Consider the following 20,121-nt stretch of genomic DNA (forward strand, 5'->3'; position numbering starts at 1 on the left):
CCTTCCAAGAAGATGCCGAGCCTCTCATTGGAGGGGCTTGACTGGTGCTGGAGTGATCACGTCGGGGCCTGCTACTGACCCTGGCTCAAGGTCACCTTTGGGACCACGGAGCAGGTGGCAGCATCACAGAGCTTTGGGGATCCCGGGATCTGGGTGGGGCTCAGCTCCTGATACCTTGCGCTGGCCCAATAGTCACTCTTTCCCTCATTGGGCACGTATATAGGGAGCCCCTGTCATGTGCCAGGACGAGGGAGGGGGTCCAAGGTGGAAGACATGGGTCCTACTTCAAGGAGCTCATAGTCTTACTCGGGAGTTGTCAAACATTTTCTCCAAAGGGCCAGGTAGCAAATATTTTTAGCTTTGTGGACCATATGTTCTCCTGCGATGACTCAATTCTGCCATTATAGCAGGAGAGCAGCCACAGGCAATATAGAAATAAATGGGCATGGCTGTATCCCGGTAAAACTTTACTTAAAAAACCGAGTTTAGCCCAGGGACTATAGTTTGCTAACCCCTTCGAGAAAGACAAAGTGGGAAACAGATCTTTATAGTAGGTGTTATCACACAGATGTTACATGGTAGAGCAGGGATCCAGACAAGAGAAAAATATTTGTTTAAGAAACTTCCTGGAGAAATCAGCTGGGCTGGGTGTCTTTGGGGAAGTTATTCTCTACATCTTAGCTTCTTTGGTGGGATATTAGTATTATAGAGATCATAGGATAAATGTGAGGACTTAGACACCTAACATACTGTCTGGGTCATGGTTATTTCCATAGCCAACTCAATAAATGTCAGCAGTAATAATAGCTCGTGTTTTCTGATGACCTTTTATATGCTAGCCACTCTTCCATGCATTTTATGTTTATTATCTCATTTAAACCCTATAACTATACTATGAGAGATCAATAATCATTTCTTCCATTTTATATATGATAAGACTAAGGCACAATGAGGTTAAGTACATTCTTTGGTAAAGGCACAGCCGGGACTCTAGCCACTGCAATCATAATTACCACTGCTAATATAGATGTCTTGCCCCTCTCAAGCCAGGAAGGACAATTGCTTGTCAGCAGGCACGTTTCTGTGGGCTGTGGGTGATGGGCCTCATTGCTTATCCTCTGGTGGCAGAGTCTGAACCTCAATGTCTGAGTGATGGCTGCCCCCTATTTATCATGACACTCAGTGGGTCATTCCAATGGCTTTTGCCTCAAGGACTTTAGGGCACAGGCATGTGCTGGTGTGTTCCAGCTCTCTGTGCCCAGCAACACGACATGCTTATCATACCAAGCTTCACTCCTTCCCTTCCTTTCTCCCCTAATGTTTAATCACCAGCGACCCTAAGAAAACAAAGAAAAAATATGGAGCCCTGTAACAGAGAGCAATAATATCCTCACTCACTGTTTTGGACCCCTCTCTTTAGAGTTAAATTTTCATGCTGTGCCCACAATGGGGGCAAGTGAGCCAACCCTATCAAGACATAGAGCCACGAGTGCTGTGGCCTAAGGATGCCTTTGTCCACTTCTTGACGGATGGCCTCCCAGGGATTGGATCATCTCACTCGTGATCCGTGCTTTTAGCAGCTAATTGCATTTCTTAACCATGCTGCTTCAGACCGAGGTACACAAAGTACAGTTCCTGGAAGCCTGACATAGCTTGTCAGAGTAGCAGAGCAGAGCTCATCTTCCTGGAAATCTCCTTTGGTCTCTGGAGGGGATTCAGTATGGCAATAATCAAGAGCCCCAGCCCTGCAGAATTCCCGTGCTCCCTGGGCTTCCAATGAAAGTTGGGTTGTGAGTCAGCCCAAGTCTCCAAGAGACAGCTTGTATCTGGCCCAAGGTCAAATTTCAGAGCACCAGACCCATGTTCAAGGATTGGTGCCTGTGCCCAGCTAGCTTATAATGATAATAACAATAGATACCACTGATTGAGTCAGATCAAAACCCATAATGCAGCACTTCTAAGCATGGACTTTATCCTGTGGCACCTGCTATTATAATGGCCAGTTCTGTGTGGGTTTTGGCCGATTTTCCACAGGTACGTCCTTGTGGTTTCTCACCTCAGATACGTGCATATGCCATTTGCCTCCTATACTGGGACTTCTCTATCAATCCTAGTATAAAACCCCACTCTGTACCCCATAAGGGACACCAAAGTGTGAGGGAGTTAGTGCCCCATAAGATGAAATATTGACCCATTGGAGATAGAAGCCACCGAGAGATGGTCCTAAGACAGTGTGTACAGCCCAAGAGCTCTCAGAGATGTCACCATGATCAAGCATGATGAAATTTCTTCTATTATTTATAGTCAGAATCTGGTGGCCACAGTGGGCTCAGACTGGAGTATTTTTTGGCATGGGTGGGATGGGGGAAGCTAGTCCCCAGAGCAGGCTCTCTCTATGACAAGAGGCTCTCACCAAGTGTCAAAGGTGTCAATTTCAATAGTGAAGATGAGCTAGATTGGGCTAGGCAGGAATCAGACAGAGGTAGATGGCTTTAATATCAAAAAAGGCCTACCTACATTCTTGACTTTTTGAGGGTGTAGAATATTTACTGCCATAAATGTAGAATAAATTGAATGTTACCTTTCTGCTCCATGATATACCCCCTTTTGCTGCACACATGGTTGGGCTACATTGCTTTCTGAACCAAGAGCTAATGGAATATCAGGTCGGAAGGCTATTTTCGGATGGTCGTACATCAGCACTTGAGCCAAAGCTCCCACACAGCCTTTGAAACTCTAGACCAAATAAAATAAGGATAGACCTCGGGCATGCTACCTGTGTCTTTGCCATGACTTTGAGCCTGGAATTCATGACTACATCATGCATGTTGGAGCAGTGGTAACTAACTAGGGTTTTTTTCTGCCCATGTTGACTGCAGATCTCTCTTCCACTAGTTTAACTAGCAGTGTTTCACTGAGTTGTCACAAATGGGGTACGGTAGAGACCTTGGTAGCCTGAGGACATAGGAATGTTCGATTTCATAGTTTCCATTGCCGCTGTTATGTAGCCTCAGACTGAGTTGTAACTTACGGGATATAGGCATATACATGTCACTCTCAGTCCTGGCTTTAAACTCTACGTATGCACCTTTGCCCGTACTTCCTCTTCTCTCCCCTCCACCTAGCTGGAAACAGAGTTCTCCAGTGGGATGGAGTCCACTTGAAAAGAACTCAATCCTTGATGCTGCTTGGAGGTGGAGACCCCCAGGAGAGGAACCTGCCACATGTCAGGCCGTGTTAAACCCCTGATATCTGGGATTGCTTGTTATTGGAGCTTAGCTCACTAATACTAACAAAGCAGGGAATAGCTCCCTTCTGGCCCTCTTGCCCCCAAGTGGCCCCAAGATGTTTGGGGAGCAGTTATGTCTCCTCCCTGGGACCCTATGGCTTGCCAGTTTTGCCAGGTTGGATCATGATGGAGGCATGGGGAGGTTTCACTGAAGCACCAGGTACATTTCTGAAGAGCATGTCCTGTGAGGGGAGGGGTTTATAACTTCCTGTGCCCATCCCTACACACACAAGGGAAGAACCTCAGAGAAACAGTCCGCACAGCTTCTGATCTCTGTCGTGGTTCCCCCGAGTGCCCTCTCCGAGCCATTGGGTTTTCCCTCATCCTTCATTCCTCACAAGAAGATGAGGTTCTGCTCCTCAAATCGTTCAGGTTTGATAAACCAGAGCCCTTTAGGCTGCTTTCCGCTGATCATGGTGACTCTGCTATCCCCGGGAGGAAGGGTCAGGATGCCTGTGAGATGGTGTCAGGATCTCCTTCCATTTCCCACCGGCCCCCACAAGGGGCTGTGGCTGCTTTCCTCACATGCTCATCTGAAAATCAAGTGCACCTCTCCACGGGAGTCGTACTCTTTCCTCAGGCAACCCTAGCACAGACTTACCTGAGAAACGGACATTGTTCTTGGTTGGAAGTTTTGACCTCATCATTTTACCAAACAGTAACCCCTTTTATTCACATGTGGGGCTTTGGCTCTTGTCTGGGCCTAAAATAACTCATACAGGCCACCAACTGAGCTGCAAACTGCTCGTTTGGAAGAGGTGACAGCCTCTTCTTTGGGAGGGATGGTTCTCAAGTTATTCAGCTCTGTTGGGGGATTCCCCAAGTTATTTCTGTAGTTTCCCCCGAATTATATGTACATATTTACCTACACACACACACACACACACACACACACACACACACACACGCACATACTCCCCTGGAGCCCACCAGGCACATTCCTGTCTCAGGGCCTTTGCACTTGCGGTTCCCTCTGCTTCAAACACTTCTCTCCCAGATTTCCACCTCACTTGCTCTCTTTTCTTGTGCAGATTGTTGTGCAGATGCTATCTTCTCGGGGAGAAGCTCATTCTGTAAAATTGCATTCCTTACCCCCCAGAGTCCTTATCACCTTCCCCTGCTTTGTATGACCTCCTAGCACTTACCACATTCTGGAAGACTCTATATTTACTTATTTGTTATTGTCTGTTTCCCTCAAAGAACATCTAAACTCCAAGAAAATAAGGGTTTTTGTCTGTGTGGTTTTCTCCTCTATCCTTCGCATCTAAAGTAATGCTTAGAATATAGCAGATGCTCAGAAGATGATTGTTAAATGAGTTGATGATCCCTTTTTAAAGACAAAGAAGCAAAGTCTCAGAGGGGGTAGTTTGAGCTAGTGTGTGTTGAGAAAGGTTTCAAGCCCAGGATTTTCTGCTTCCGAGCGTTTTATTTTCTGCTCTGACATCAGACATTGTGCGCGGGCGCTGCGGCTAAGGGGCTGTTCCATGGGACGAACAGTCGCTGTGCTTTGTTCTCAAAGTTTCTGTTCTGCTCACAGAAGCATTTCCCTTGTCAGCGGCATCTGTGGTCTTTGAAATTTCTTCCCCTCTCTGTGATTCAAACTCCTTGTGTTTGAGGTTGTCGAGTCATGCTTAAATTCCATCGTGCCTGAGAAGCCGGGGGTCAGGGGTTCTGCAACCCCGTTGCCGCCACACACTCCTTACTGGTGTGTTGTCTGTGCCTTCCTTCCCTGGGGGGCTCGCACTCCTCGAGAGGTGACCTGTGATTAGCTCCTCACATTTGCTGATCAGGGTTTCAGCAACCGCATTCACCTTCTCTTCATGCCATAAAGCTTTCCACGGAAGACATCAAGTGTTGCCTCAAAGCAGCGGGGATTTACAAATGCTGACGCCCGCGTCCTCCCCTCAGAGATTCTGATTCTGTTTGTCTGGGCATCATCATTTTGAAAATCCCACACACCCCGCACCCCCGCCCCAGTGATTCTCAATGTGCAGCTTGAACATGCTGCTGAGATGGGCAGCAGAGCCTCTGAGGGGCAGGGAGGGGACACCGTGCGGCGGAAAGCAGATCCATTTCAGCAACGCTCCTGCCTCGTTACCGAATTCTCCTGAACATCCTCATCTGACACCTGGCTGGCACCTGGAGATCACAGCCTTCCTGGTTTTGTTGTGGAATTCTGATATTTCTGTTTTCTAGATGCTGCTCTTGCTCTAAATAATGGCAACTCTGGTGAGAATTAAGTTCTTTCTGTTGATCATGTCTGCCTCAGTCTTCTCATAAGGAAAATAGACATAACAGTAACAGTACTGACATTGTAGGTTTGTTGAGACTTCAGTGAGCTACTATATGTAAATGAGGAGTTAGGTGCTTGGCAAGAACTGCCATTTTTTTTTAAAAGATTTATTTTTTTATTTTAAAGACGGAGCATAGGGCGGGGATGGGGATGGGGGAATGGGCAGAGAGAGAGAGGGAGAGAATCTCAAGCCGACTCCCTGCTGAGCGTGGCACCCTATGTGGGGCTTGATCTCACAAACCTGAGATCCTGACTTGAGCTGAAATCAAGAGTTGGACGCCCCTAGCTACCATTTTTGTTATTAGGCATCTTGCTTATAAAATGCCTTCTCCAGAGTCCATTGTTACAAGAATCAGTGTTGGCTCCCACATAACCTTCTGCCTCAATCCTGCATGACTTTTTTCCCCCCCTGCATGACTTTTTAAGGGCCTTTGGTTTTGCCATGCTGCTGGCACACTCCAAATGTGTTACAAACAGTTTCATCCTCTGTCTTAAAAACTGAATGGCATTACTGTAAATATTGGGCACCCTACGGAGAGTTGCCTCCTTGGGTGTGGGCGAGCCTCCCCTGATTCTGGACCAGCTTCCTGGGCCTGGCACCATAGTGGTGTCTCTTTCAGGACCAGCTGTGACTACACCTGCTGCAGGTCCAGAAGCACCTCTGGACAGATGCTGCCAAGACTATGGAAGTGACCAAGGGGGTGGGTAGCCGAGAACTAAGTGGAGGACCCCAGCCCTGGAAGGGCTTGGGTGCAGATAGCCCAGGGATTATGAGCTGGCCTAGTTGAGCTGTTTGGTCCAGTCACAGAAAGATCTCCCAGATCTGTACTCAGAAAATTAGTTGTGGGAGCCTGGTAAGCTGGACCCAGACCAGGGTGCAAGTTGCGACATCTTTCCATGGCCTGAGGTCGGTGAAACAAGCGTGCCTCACCAGGGGAGAGACCACAAGCAAAGGGGGACAGAGGGTGCTGTCATCATCCCCCATTGGGAGAGAATGGTAGTGTGGCCCGTGTCTGGGGTGTAGACAGACAACGTGATACGGACACCATTCCACCTCCTGAGACTGTCAGCTGGAGGCAGAGGCAGCCCGAATATTCCAAAGGGGCTCCCTGTAGTGAGATCAGTCTTGCGCCAGGGACATACAGGTGGCTGCGGGCACATGTGCCAGGAGATCTGGCTTCAGATTGATTTCCTGATGGCAGCCTCTCCCTTCCACTGTGGCTGAAGGCTGTCACACCCACAGGCCTTTGCCTCCTTACCCCTGTCTGCATAGGAAGGAGCTGGGACTGCCAGGCTTGCCTTGTGGCTGTCTTACCCCAGCACGTCTATGAGGAGGCGTTAGGTCCCCTTGTTTCCCACCATGTCTCTAGTACACAGAAAAGTAGGTGGCATTAACAGATGTTCTGTAATTATTTATTGAATAAATGGATAAGTGAATTAATGAACGAATGAATCCCAGTGTAGCCCCATGATAGAACATCCAGGCAAGGGGTGCCGGTGCCCAGAAGTCCACAAGACAGGGAGCTGGTGTGTCGTAGGGCACAGCATTGTCAACAAGGTAAGATCCACCCAAGATCACCAGAGTGGGAGTGTGCATTACATTCAAGAGACCTTGAGGGCCTCTGTGAATCACAGCCCTGGGACCCGGGCATGTTTGGGCCTTCAGATGGGGAGTCCTTGGGCCCAGCAGATGCAGACTGCTGCCAATGGAGGCAGGGCTGACAGAGCAATGAAAAAGACATATGGTCCATTTGAGAGACAGCTAGTTAGTGAAGGAATTGCTCTGGAAGTGGAATATTTTTGAGGTGGCTGCGGAATCCATAGGCTTCAGCCATAGATCACATCATGTTTTCAAACACATTTCTCTGTGTCGACAATTTCACTTATTCTGCAGATTGTGCCTGATTCAAGTGCCATAATTCCTGCCAATGAGACTGGAGCCATGTCATTTAGGTTCGCAAATTGGGTTTGTGTATCGCAGCTAAACGGCCATCTCTTCATTTGGAGGAGCTGCAGTTTGAAAAAGTCCCATCAGTCCCGCCATGATGATAGATGAGTCCCGCCAGTCTGGCAGGGTCTTCCCCGAGCGGAGCTGGCTGTGCACCTGGCAGGCCCTGTCTGCACCTGCTAGTAATGTCCTCTCATGTGACTGTGTGCCGGGGGTGGGGGGGGGGACAGCAGGTGGAACCTAAGCCAGCTGGGGTGCCGAGGGGGTGGATGGAAAGAGTCCAGAATGCCAGGGTCTTACCTAGCACCAAGGACAGCTGTCTCGAAGGTTCCTCAAGCCACACTCCACGAGGACCGGCAGAAGGCAGAGACTCTGGCATGCTCTGAAACCCAGGCTGACCTCCCAGGGACCTTGGATATCTGTTTGAGGCAAGGCACCTACAGGGCTGGGGACCCTGATTGAGTCAGGCTTCATGAGGTTGCAAGAGGAGATGTGCACAGACAAGTTGCCGGGATGGTTTAGCTAGAAAGACCTGTGGATTACAAGTACATGGACAGAGAAAGAGACCAGACAAACACTAACCAAAAGCAGGAGTAGCTGTATTCATTTCAGACGGAGCGGACTTCAGAGCAAGGAAGGTTACCAGGGACAAATGCTTGGTAATAAATCATCATAATAATACATAACACATCAATAATAAAGATGTCAATTCTCTAAGAAGATACGACAATCCTTAATACGTATGCGACTAACAACAGAGCCTCAAAGGTATCGGCATCTTGTTGTATGGACAGTTCCTCTTAGAATTTCTTTGATCCGTGCTCTCAACTCCTGCCCACACTGTTATCCCTCTGAAAATGGAATGCCAGCAAATTTAGTTACACTCAGAGCTGTCAGTGGTGTGAGATGCAACAGTTCAGACTCGGGGTTGAAACAAGGAATCTAATTTATTCATGGAATTAAGGGAATTAAGGGATGAAGTCTGGCTTTTCATAGAGGGAGGACTGCTTTATATCAGAGCAACATTTGGAGCTGAGAAAATCAACAAGGCCTGAGACCTGAATGCTCTTGCTGGTGGTTCAGTAGAGAATTGAGGAGAACAGGTAGAAGCTGATTTAGATAAGCCAGAGCTCACATCTCTTTCCTTCCCCTCCTCCAAGAAGAGCTGGGACTAGGTCTCAGGGATGGACTAGGCAAGCGCTCGCTCCGCAGGGAGAGAACAAGTCCATAAGAACATTTCCAACAAAGTCTTCTAACATTTTAGCTGGCTTCATTACAGTCTTTGCTCCCATGTAGATCAGCCTGGAAGATACAAAATTATAAAAGTGTCAGCTCAAATATGTTTAGTTCTTTCTCAAATGGCAATTCTCAGCATGTCACAGAAATACTGGTTAACTCAGAAGCATAACAGATGGGGCATATGAGCTCAAAATTATGGTGAAAATTTTATGAAGACCCATTAGCTTTATATGAGCAAGCCACAGATGCTGTTGGTGTAGTTTGATGAGTAATAAATAAATACCTACATATATACTTGTTTTCTTTAGATGATTAATTCCTGAGGCAGAACCTCTGTTTAATTTTCTCCCCTAGAGCCTGCCTATATTGAATGCTTAGAAACAATGTTTTAAAGAGACTGACCTTGGGGAACACCTGGGTGGCTCAGTTGATTAAGTGTCTGCCTTCGGCTCAAATCGTGATCCCAGAGTCCTGGGATCGAGCCTTACATTGGGCTCTCCGCTCAGCGGAAAGCTTGCTTCTCCCTCTCCCACTCCCCCTGCTTGCTCTCCCTGTGTCTCTCTCTGTCAAATAAATCAATAAAATCTTAAAAAGAGCGAGAGAGAGAGAGAGACTAGGGTATTTGAGCTGTTGGGCTCCTCAGAGCAAAGCAGCCCTAACTGACCTTTTGGCATGGGGTGACTCAAAATAACAAAGGTTCCTGCACTCTGGCGGGAGGGACCACCTCTGCCTGGTTCTGGGCTGAGCTGTGGTTAGCGGCCACCTACAGAGAGCACACGGGTGCAGGAAGAGCTTCATGCTTTCCTTCCAGCCTTCCCTGTTCCCTCCCACCCAGCCGTCCACAGAGCACGCACCTGGCATTATGGTGGGCAGGACCTGGAGACCGTTCCAATGGGCAAACCCTGGGCTGCACTCTGAATTGTCGCTTGTCCTGCTGACTAAGCCTTACTTACAGAATTTTATGGGCGTGGTTTCCTGTTCCCTTAGAAGTTGCTTTTTCCAGGAAGTTCTTCAGAGTTTCAGGTAAGCAGCCTTCTGTGTGCCTGGCCCCACTAAGGGTTATTATTGAGTACCTTGGGTATCTGCTTGAGGTCTTCTTCAACTTGAGGTCTGGGGTTATGTTCTCAGAAACCCACCGTATGATGAACAAGGTTTTACCGCACCTAACCTACCAAGTCTCATAGCTTAGACTAGCCTCCCTTCCACGTGCTCAGGATACTGACACTAGCCAACTGTTAGGCCAAATCATCGCACATAAAGCCTGTTTTATAATCAGGTGTTGAACAACTCATGCAGCTTTCTAAATACTGTACCATGAAAACAAGAATGGCTGTGTGGCTACAGGATGGCCATGGTTGCATTGGCTGCTCCTTCTCGGGATGGTGTGGACAACTGGGAGCCATGGCTGGCTGCCACCACCCAGTATCACAGGAGATGGTCATACCGCATATCACTAGTTTGGGAAAAGATCAAAATTCCAAATTCCAAGTACGGTTTCTACTGACCAGACTTGGCTTTTGCCCCATCATAAAGTTTGAAGAATCCATTGTAAGCCAGGACCTGTGTATTTGCTGTGTTCCAGATACTGTTTAAGCGTTTTGTATACTTTGATTCAATCAAAATAACCTCGTTAGTTGAGATTCCTTTGATTACAAATTACAGAAACTTTAAGGAAAGCTGGCTTATACATGGGAGGCAATTTATTGACATGTCACTGAGAAGTCCAATACGAGCACACACCGAAATGAAACCAAATAGCGACGTGGTTATCTTTGCATGGATCTTGGATATTTTCTCTTCTCCTTTTTATGTTCCATAGTACTAGGCATTTGCTATTTTTTATAATCAGAGAAACTTTACTTGAAAGGAGGTTTATAGCACTCTCCACGCTGTCTCGTATACTCTAATCAACTGGGACTCTTGTTCCCTGGACTATGGTGTCCTCATGGGCAAGGATTTTTCCTTATGTGTCATTGTAGCTCCTTTCTTGCCTTTCCAGTTTGTGCTCAAAGATAAATGTTAGGTGGATTGAATTCACATGTCGCATAAGGAAGATTTTTGCAGTTCCAATTCTTTCAGAAGACAGATGATAATAAGAGAGTAGTTTATACTTGATCCAATACATGATTTCTCAGGACAAACCATGTAACCTCAAATGGAGGTAATAATCCCAGGTTATGGTGAAGCTCAAATGAGTTAGAGCCCTGCGTGAGCTGTAAAATTCTGTATACCTGGCAGTTGGTAATGGCCTGGGTTTATAGAGCCTTCTCATTCCAAAGCCTCTATCCAAGGTGAGTCATGTCTATTTCTAAATTTTCTAAGAACCATCATTATCTCTTGATGAAAAGATATGGTAGGGGAGAGAGAAGCTGGGAACATCAATTTAGGACACGTTATTAATCCCCTGCCGTGTGCACGCTTCACACCCACATATCCTACTGTCAGATTGTCAGAGTCTTCTGACATCTCCTTCTGGAAAGCTCGACGGGCTCTCAAACTAATAGGTTTGAGACTGAGTTCAGGATCTTGCTTCTAAAACTGGTTCCCCTGAAGTGTTCTCTATCCCAGTGAATCTTTCCACCCTCAACTCTTGTTTCTTCCTCACACTCCATATTCATGCCATTGCTGTGGTCTGTCTACTTCACTGGCTCTGTGTCTCTGGAATTGATTCTTTCCCATGTCTTTATGGCCATTACCCTAGTCCAAGCTACCATCACTCCACCTCCTACTTGATCTCCCTAAGGAAGGGCTTCCCTTCCGTCAATCAACTCCACCTGGTGGCCCAACATAGCTCTGATCATGTCACCTGCTCCAACTCTTCAGTGGCTTTCAAACTCTGAGTTTCCAGGCGCTATCTTTAACCAAGCTCACACATGCCCTGCATGAAACGGTACCAACCATAAAAAAAAAAGAAAAGAAAAGAAAGGGTACCAACCCCCATTCCACCCTCATCAGCTACCCTTTCGCTTTTTCAGCTCCCCTTGCATGAGCTTCCTTACAGGTCCTCCCTCCTGCCTCTCCATGGGCTGCTCCCCTAGAGCGGAAGGCCATTCCCCTACCCTCCAGTAAATCCTTCACAAGGTACACAACATCTCAAATGGCACGTCTTCAGCATATGTCTCGTATTTCCTGGACTGGCTTAATCTGCCTTTCATCTTCCATCAGAATTCTGTGTGTCTCCTTCCTAGTGCTTGCTATAGTTGCAATTTTACATTATTTGTTTAATTACTTGATTAATATTTGTCTTTTCCACCAGATTGTAAGGTCTATGAGGGCAGTGACTGTGTCTCTTTTGATTTCCCGTTGGGTCCCCAGCATTCAGCACCCAGCAGAAGACTGATCCACATGTGTTGAATGGATGAATGAATGACTACATGGTTTGATGCCAGGGCTGTGCTAGGAGCTAAGGATACAACCAAATCAAATAATGTTGTTACCCTCAGGGTTCTCCTAGCCCAGAAGAAGGGACAGTACAGGTAGATGGATGACTTCAAGCATTCTGTGGAAACCTTCGATGGGAATAAAATACAAATGGGAATAAAAACAGGTCCTGTCACACCAATGTCCCAAGAACTAAGGTGTAAATATGTACATATACACTAAATGTGACATCATATACATGTAGACAAATTATGTAGGTCCTTATAGACATACAGTCTCATTCCACAACGTATTCCTAGCACCACTTATGGGCACGAATAGCACACTTCTGCACATGGGTACACATGCATGAGCAAGCAAACCACCCTACACCCACAGACAAATGTCCTGTCTGCCCTCGTATGCACGCTTACCCACACAGGGGCATATACACATACTCACACCGGCAAGGCAGATATTGCTCTTTTATTTACAAGGCTGGGCTGGGAGTCCCAAGGTCTTAAGGATGGGTCCCCATGGGTGTGGAGTCTCAGAGAGGTATGTCCTATAGCCAGAGCAGTGTCCCAAGCAGGAGAGTCCTGTCGAGGCCAGTGGGGGAGGGGTTGTCCAGGCCCAGGCCTAGCCAGGCTGCAGCCCCAGTGGGAATGGTTTGTTCACCAAGAGTGTGAGGTGGGTGGTCTACTTTACACCGACTTATTTCCATGTCTGGGAGTCAAGGCTGCAGCTCAGGGTCATCCTGAAACTTGGATGCTGAGCCTATGATAGGCAGAATTGGTCTAAATCCTCACCCACTAAAAAGGCAACAGCCAAACACATTCTCTCCATTCTTTCCTCTTTTCCCTCCCTTCCTTTCCTCCTTTGGTCTGATACTGGGAACACTGATGGAGGAAGCAAGGTCGCTGATGTCGCAGACTCCGCAGTCGGGCACAGCCTATAGACAAACAGGCGGCCAATCACAGTGCAGGACAGAGGGACACTAGCCTGGTCCTGGAGGCTGGGGACCACTTTCAGGGGAGATGGATTTTAAGCTGAATCCCAAAGGACTAGTAAGCACTAGCTCGGTGATCTTGATCAGAGAGATCGGTAGCAAGGAGGTCCCAAATCTGCATTTTACAAACACCCTAGTAATTCAATTTGGGGTAGAGGTAGGCATGGGGTTAGATCACATCTGAGAGACATTAGTGTGGGGCGTTAGCGAGGGAGACAGGTGAGGGGGCTTCAGTGACAGCAGGGGAGGAGAGGGTGGTCATCTTTTAAATGCTAGACATTCTGGACAGGGACTCCATGACATATCTCTTTGCACAGACTAAAGAAGGCGACACCCTCCCAGGACGCAGAGGCCAAGGGGCCTAGAGGCCAAGGCTCTGAGCTGAACTTTGTCCGCAGAGGGAGAGACTACAAAGGCCTATCTTTATTATTATTATTATTATTACTTTAATTTTTAAAGTTTTTATTAACATAAAATGTATTATTAGCCCCAGGGATACAGGTCTGTGAATTGCCAGGTTTACACACTTGACAGCACTCACCTTAGCACATACCTTTCCCAATGTCCATAACCCAGCCATCCTATCCCAACCCCACCCCCCAATCCTCAGCTTGTTTTGTGAGACTAAGAGTGCCTTATGGTTTGTCTCCCTTCCAATCCCATCTTGTTTCATTTATTCTTTTCCTACCCCCCAACCCCCCCACATTGCATCTCCACTTCCTCATATCAGGGAGATCATATGATAGTTGTCTTTCTCCAATTGACTTATTTCGCTAAGCATAATACCCTCTAGTTCCATCCACGTCATTGCAAATGGCAAAATTTTATTTCTTTTGATGGCTGCATAGTATTCCATTGTGTATATATACCACATATTCTTTATTCATTCATCTGTTGATGGACATCTAGGTTCTTTCCATAGTTTGGCTATTGTGGACATTGCTGCTATAAACATTCGGGTGCATATGCCCCTTTGGATCACTACTTATGTATCTTTAGGGTAAAAATCCAGTAGTGTGATTGCTGGGTCATTGGGTAGTTCTATTTTCGACTCTTTGAGGAACCTCCATGCTGTTTTCCAGAGTGGTTACAGCAGCTTCAAAGGCCTAGCTTTAACACTGGTGTGTTTCCCCTTGACTACAGGCAAGCCTCATAAAGCATGCGTAAGTGGAAATCATGGTCTGCTCCTCTATTAGGGATTACTCTTTGCTCTAGTCAGTATTGGGCAGGGGAGGCATGGAGAGTCATGGGAAGTCAGCCTGCTTCTTCCACCTTTGCTTTGGGGAGTGGGCTGTGTCCTGGAGGTCAGGGAGGTGAAAGATAAGGGAAGACCTGAGGGCAGATGTGAGACAGATCCCTTTACTCCCAAGAGATACTGATGAAGAGCAGTAACGGCGTTTTAATTCTACTCCTTTCTCTCTCTTGTTCTTCACATCCAGTCATTCACCAGGCTGGATCACTTCTTTTCTCTCCTCCCCTTCCCCATACCATTACTCTAAGTCAGACCTAATTCTTCTTTCTTGCTGCTGTTTCTTTCTCCTGACTTTTCCTCAGAAAACTCCTAATCACCCAACAAAGCCCAAATTATAATTTCTAGCTCTTCTCTGTGGCATTCTCTGACTGTCTCAGGCAGAAAACACACACACACACACACACACACATATCTACATGAGAAACAATAACAGTACTGGACTTGTGGTCTGAAGACCTAGATAGAAATCCAAATTATTTCTACTTTCTCTTACTAGTTCTGAGATGTTGGGCAAGTTATCAATCCTATCCGACCGAACCGCCTCCTTACTTCATCTGTAAAATGGGTACTTAATATTACCTCCTGCACTACTGTGATTCTTAATAAGACATCAAGATGGATATGTAGGCAACTCATTGTTAAACTGCTTTTAATTCTGAGCACATTAAACCCTGATGTCTCCCACCCTATCTAAGACTTCCCTTCAGCTGGTGGGTGCACTGCAGGAATCGCCTGGCTCTCCATCCTTTTGCTCTGTGCCCACCCCCGGGGACCTACAAAAGAGAGCCACCTGAGTACATGATCCTCCAACCCACCATCATCCCCAGAAAGGTGGTAAAAGCCTTTATGAGTTTGGCCCACTTAGTGAGGTTTGGACACACTGCTCTTATCCAGTGTCCCCCAGTCTGCCCCAGCTTAGAGTAGAGGAAAGAGAACTTTCTTCCCCTCCCATGCCCTTGTGTCTCTGGTGGTTTTCCTTGAATCCTCAATCAGGAAGCTACAGCCAGCCTCCCTGACTGCGGTTCTCATGTGTGGGCACACGGGTCCAGAGCTCTGAGCATCCTGCCCTCTGCTCGCCCTTCCCCCAGGCCTGCCTTTCCCTGCAGCCCTGCCTGCCTGTCTTGCTGTTAACATCGAAGGACAAATGCAGTCCTATATTTCAAAGTCATCGGGCAGATCTGATTAATTTTGGAAGTGAACAACACGAAGATTCATCACAAACTTTCAGGTATGAGCAGCAATAAACAAAACCAGAGCATGAGCGCTATTTATTTATTAAAACAGTAAATTGAAGGGAAATGGGCTATTTATTTTGCACGATGTCTTCCACAGAAATAATTGGCTCATTAATCACACTCTCACTGTGGTCACGTTCAGAAGGTCAGGCTCACCGGGGAATTGAAACAGGGACGGTGTGTGCGGTGCCGATGGCGTGTGAAGCCCAGGGAGGCTGGCTCCTGGGGACCCGGGCTTGTCCCGTGGATCCGGTACCACAGGATGGTGGCCGGGCGGCTGGAAGACAGTGTGGCACAAGGGCCACAGATGGGCAGCAGGGGGCCAGAGGTCAAACTCTGGTTCCTGCCACTTCCTGGCTGTATGACCTTGGGCAAGCTGGTTCACCTCCATGCCTTGACTTCATCTATAAAATGATGCTGGTAAGGAACCCAACTTGTAGGGTACCAGGAGCTTGAGTGAGTGGGCCAAGTGCTAGCATGCTTTGTGTTCTTACAGATGTTAGTTGTATTTGCTCTTTTAGTCCAGGCAGAGCCTCAGGCTGGGGCACTCTGGGGTCAATGGAAGCTTGGAGCATAAGGTTACTGGGGCCCCAAGGGAGGCAGAATAGTACAGCAGAGGCTACGAGTTCAGGCTCTGCAGTCAGCCTCCTTGGGTTCAAATCCAACCTCTGTCTCTTACTGGTTATATGTCCTTGTAGAATGATTTGGCTTTTCTGTGCCTCAGTGTTTTCCTCCCTCCCTCCATCATTCCATACTTCCATCTTTGTTTACTTGTCAGAGAGAGAGAGCGAGCACGAACACAAGCAGGGGGGAGAAGCAGAGGGAGAGGGAGAAGCAGAGAGCCCAATGTGGGGCTCGATTTCAGGACCCCGGGTTCATGACCTGAGTTGAAGGCAGATGCTTAACCAACCAAGCCAACCAGGTGTCTCAAGAGCCTCAGTTTTCCTAACTATAAAATGGGGGTGATCATTATAGCACTACTTGACAAGATTATAATGAATGTTCAATGAGAAAATAAGTAGAAAGTACCTGCCTCAACGCTTGACCATAGATATAACAAAATACTTGTTATGATGATCATTTTTAGAACCTTCCCGGCCTGTGACTTTCCCCCAGACACCAGGCAAGGTCCAGGCATGCTGGAGGTTAAGCAGACATGTTGAACTTCAGGTCCCTTCCCTGGCAAGGAGGGGAGGGGGCCAGAGCCCCAGGGGATGGGCTGAGGGAAATGCATCTGCAGCAGGGACAGTGCCACAGGGCATAGGGATGTGGATTGGGGATCACTGGTGTCTGAGTGGCACCAGTGTCAAAGGCATGGGGTGGCCATGAGCAGCTTCTCCTGCAGCAGACCTGGGGACTGGCATGAGGGAGGGGACTGGGGCGCACGCAGAGGCAGTGAGGGGATGAGACAGGGAAGGAGGAACACCAGTATTGAGCACATTAAAGTGGGCCATTGGGGCTCAGTCTCATGGGGGACCCCTTGAACCACTGGGGGATTAGGCCTCACACTTGTGACCCTGAAGGGTGAGGAGGCCCATTCCTCATGGGGGCTTGTTGCTGAGGCCGGAAAGCATGGGCCCGAGCATGTGCCTACGACCAGAGAAGGGTCTCAGGCAGAGACGCGGGAAGCCGCAGGCGCTGTCGGTCTGTGACTGTTAGCAGGTGACCTTCGCAGCCAGCCAGGATGTGGCCAAGTCACTGACAGCTTCTACAAACAAGCATGCCTGTCTTCCAGCGGGGAGGGAGAGGCCCATCTTCTCCCTTCTCTACACAGAGCGGCTGGGCCCACAGGCACGAACAGGTGGGGGCTGGGGCTGAGCTGTGGCGCTGCAGGGCTGACTGTCCAGGGCTTAAGATACTAAGAGAGAAGACCTTAGAGCATTACCATGTCCCAGTCACCATTCCACGGGCTTTACACCCATTTCTTCATTGCATTTTCACAACCCTGTAAAAACACTCACAGTCTTTAAGGAGAATATGCAGAGACACAAAGAGGTAATGCAGCCTCCTGGGACTATCCCGCTGGTAACTGGGGCTGTCTGACTCAGAGGCCCTGCTCTTGGGCCTTCCTGGCCTACAGCAGGGGTGAGGCGCAGGCAGCGGAGGAGTGGGGCGTGTGGGGAGGGTAAATAAAAGGGCTGCTGGGGAAGGAAGTAGAGGTCGTCCTGTGTAGCAGGAGGCCAGGGTGCGTGCAGGAAGGAGGGCATGTGGGACCTGGTCCGGGCTGGTGCAGAGCTAGGCTCTCAGCCTTCAGCAGCAGGGGGTCGGAATTGCCCGGACCGCTGGTTAAAACCCTGACTCTTTCTGACTCAGGAGCAGCAGGTGGGGCTTGAGAGTTGGGGACCAGACATGGGGTGGGTCTGGCGGTGGATGGTGACGGGTGGGTGGCCACGCGGGGAGGGCTCTTGTTTGAATGAGGTGGAGGAGTCCGTGGAGGGAAGGGACAACTCCCTCTTGAGGGGCCTACTTCCCACGTCCACCTCCTGGGGTGGGGAACCCTCCACTGTGGTTAGATTACTGATCCCAAAAAGGTAGGTGCTGGGGCTGCAGGCCCCTGGGAAAGAGGCCCCCAGAGAGCTTGAGGGGGTGAGTGGGGCTGAAAGTGATCTGGGAAGCATTTCCTCCCCTGAGCCTTACAGCCCGTCACTCACTATTGCTCTGCTAGGAGCCAGAGGGCTGGAGGTGGTGCTGGGGTGTCCTTCAAACTGAGCACGGGAGCTCTCAACCTGAGGAAGGCCTCTTGGGATGGGAAGCTTTTGGAGGGACGGAGGATTGGGTAACAGGCTCCAGGAAAGATGGTTCTATTCTGAGGGTCACTGGCATCCTGCGGGTGGGCCCAGAGGGGTGACTTTGAGCCCTAACTGCATAAGCCATGTGTTATGGGTTCAATTGTGTCCCCGCAAAAGCTCAGAAGTTGTCATTGCTCAGTGCCTCAGAATGTGACCTGGTTTAGAGACAGAGTCTTTACAGAGGTAATCCAGTTAAAATGAGGTCACAACAGTGGGCCCTACTCCAGGATAACCCATGTCCGTATAAAAACAGGACATGTGGCCAGTGAGGCAGACACACACAGAAGGAAGGAGATGTGAAGACGCAGGAGGCACATGGCCACCTGCAGCGGAGGAGCGGCCGAGGCTACCAGAAGCCAGGAGAGAGGCTGCAACCAGATCCTCTCGGAAGGAACCAACTCTGCCCGTGCCTTGACTTTGGACTCTCAGCCTCCAGAACCAGGACAGAATGAACTTGTGTTGTGGCAGCCACGCAGTCTGCGGCCCTTTGATATGACAGCCCCAGGAAACAATTACTCTGCGACACCTGGAAGGAGCCACAGGCTGGGGGGCGTCTGCAGGCGAGGGCCATTGCTGGGGGCCTGAGCAAGGGCCCGTTCTGGGAGGTGAGGAGGAGACCCCAGGGGAGGCCAGAGCAGCCTGAAGCACCTCAGCAGGTGCTCCAGGGGCCAGCAGGCAACACCGCTCTCTCTAGGAATGCTTTCTCCAGAGGCCACGTGTGCGGTGGTACAGGTAGAGGGGGTTTTGCTCAAGCTCCCACTGCTGGCGGGGGCTTCGAGCCTCCTTTCTCGAGGATGAGAGGCAGGAAGAGCGAAGAGCGACACGAACTCCGATGTTCCGAGGACCCAGGCAGGAACCTGCGTGAGCCCCAAGTGACCGCAGAAACCCTCTTCTTAATCAATAGTGTTTTATTGTCAGTTATAAATATTCTCCATCTGTCCCCTATTTACAGTTGCAAAATAGTTTATGACACTATACCATCACCCACCATTCGGCACCTTTCTAGAAACTCCATGAAAATCGCATAGGAAATAAAAAGCTCTTCTGGCGGGGTGGGGTGTGGGGAATCCCACGAACCTGGCTCCCCCCACCCACCAACTCCAAACCACCTGACGCAGACAGCAGGCAGCAGGTGCTACACGGTAGCAAAGGGATGGGCGCAGGTGGCTCCTGGTGGGGTCAGGACGCCAGGCTCCTCAGGACGTTGGTGATGCTCCAGTGCTGGCCGGAGCACCTCTGCAGCACCAGCTGGAAGCCGAACTCCGAGTCGCTGTTCTCCTGCAGCTCCAGGCAGCGCTTGGACTTGCGGTTCTGGATGGGGCCTCCCTAGGGGCCAGGGTAGAGAGGGTCATCAGAGAGGGGTAACATGGGGAGATCTGGGGCACCTCGAGCCCAGAGGCGAGCCAGGGGAAGCCTAGAATTATCAGTGCACCCTGAGGCCCAGAAGCAGAGACGCTCCGAAGGCTAGGGGGCCAGCATCTCCATGCAGACTCAGGCTCCCTCCTCTGATATGTCGGTCTCCTCCCTCAGCTCCCACAGCTTTCAGGCGGCCACACCAACCTCCTTGCTTTACATCGGGGTTCCTGATATTGAGCAAGCAAACTGTGTCCTATGTTGGGGGGTCCTTCTGCATGCTTCTGCGGCAGGCCAAGCCCCAGGTATGTTTCAAGGCTCAGCTCCGGCTCCCTCTCCTCCAGAAGCCGTCTC

General features: G+C 49.1%; 1 protein-coding gene across 3 annotated transcripts in view; it reads right to left on the minus strand.

Annotated features, from left to right (window-relative positions):
* Positions 1-8,458: 8,458 nt before the first annotated feature.
* Positions 8,459-20,121, minus strand: part of GALNT18 (polypeptide N-acetylgalactosaminyltransferase 18) — a 353,102-nt gene continuing 341,439 nt past the window's right edge. For 2 of the 3 annotated variants that reach the window (XM_059136258.1, XM_059136271.1), the window contains exon 11: positions 19,305-19,740. In XM_059136258.1, coding sequence (XP_058992241.1) covers positions 19,594-19,740 — 147 coding nt within the window. In that variant the 3' untranslated portion in view covers positions 19,305-19,593. Of the gene's footprint in view, positions 8,833-19,304; positions 19,741-20,121 lie in introns of those variants that run through there. The other variant, XM_059136267.1, reaches the window with a different exon arrangement.

The sequence above is a fragment of the Mustela lutreola genome, chromosome 1, assembly GCF_030435805.1.
Source record: "Mustela lutreola isolate mMusLut2 chromosome 1, mMusLut2.pri, whole genome shotgun sequence".
NCBI classification, from domain to species: domain Eukaryota; kingdom Metazoa; phylum Chordata; class Mammalia; order Carnivora; family Mustelidae; genus Mustela; species Mustela lutreola.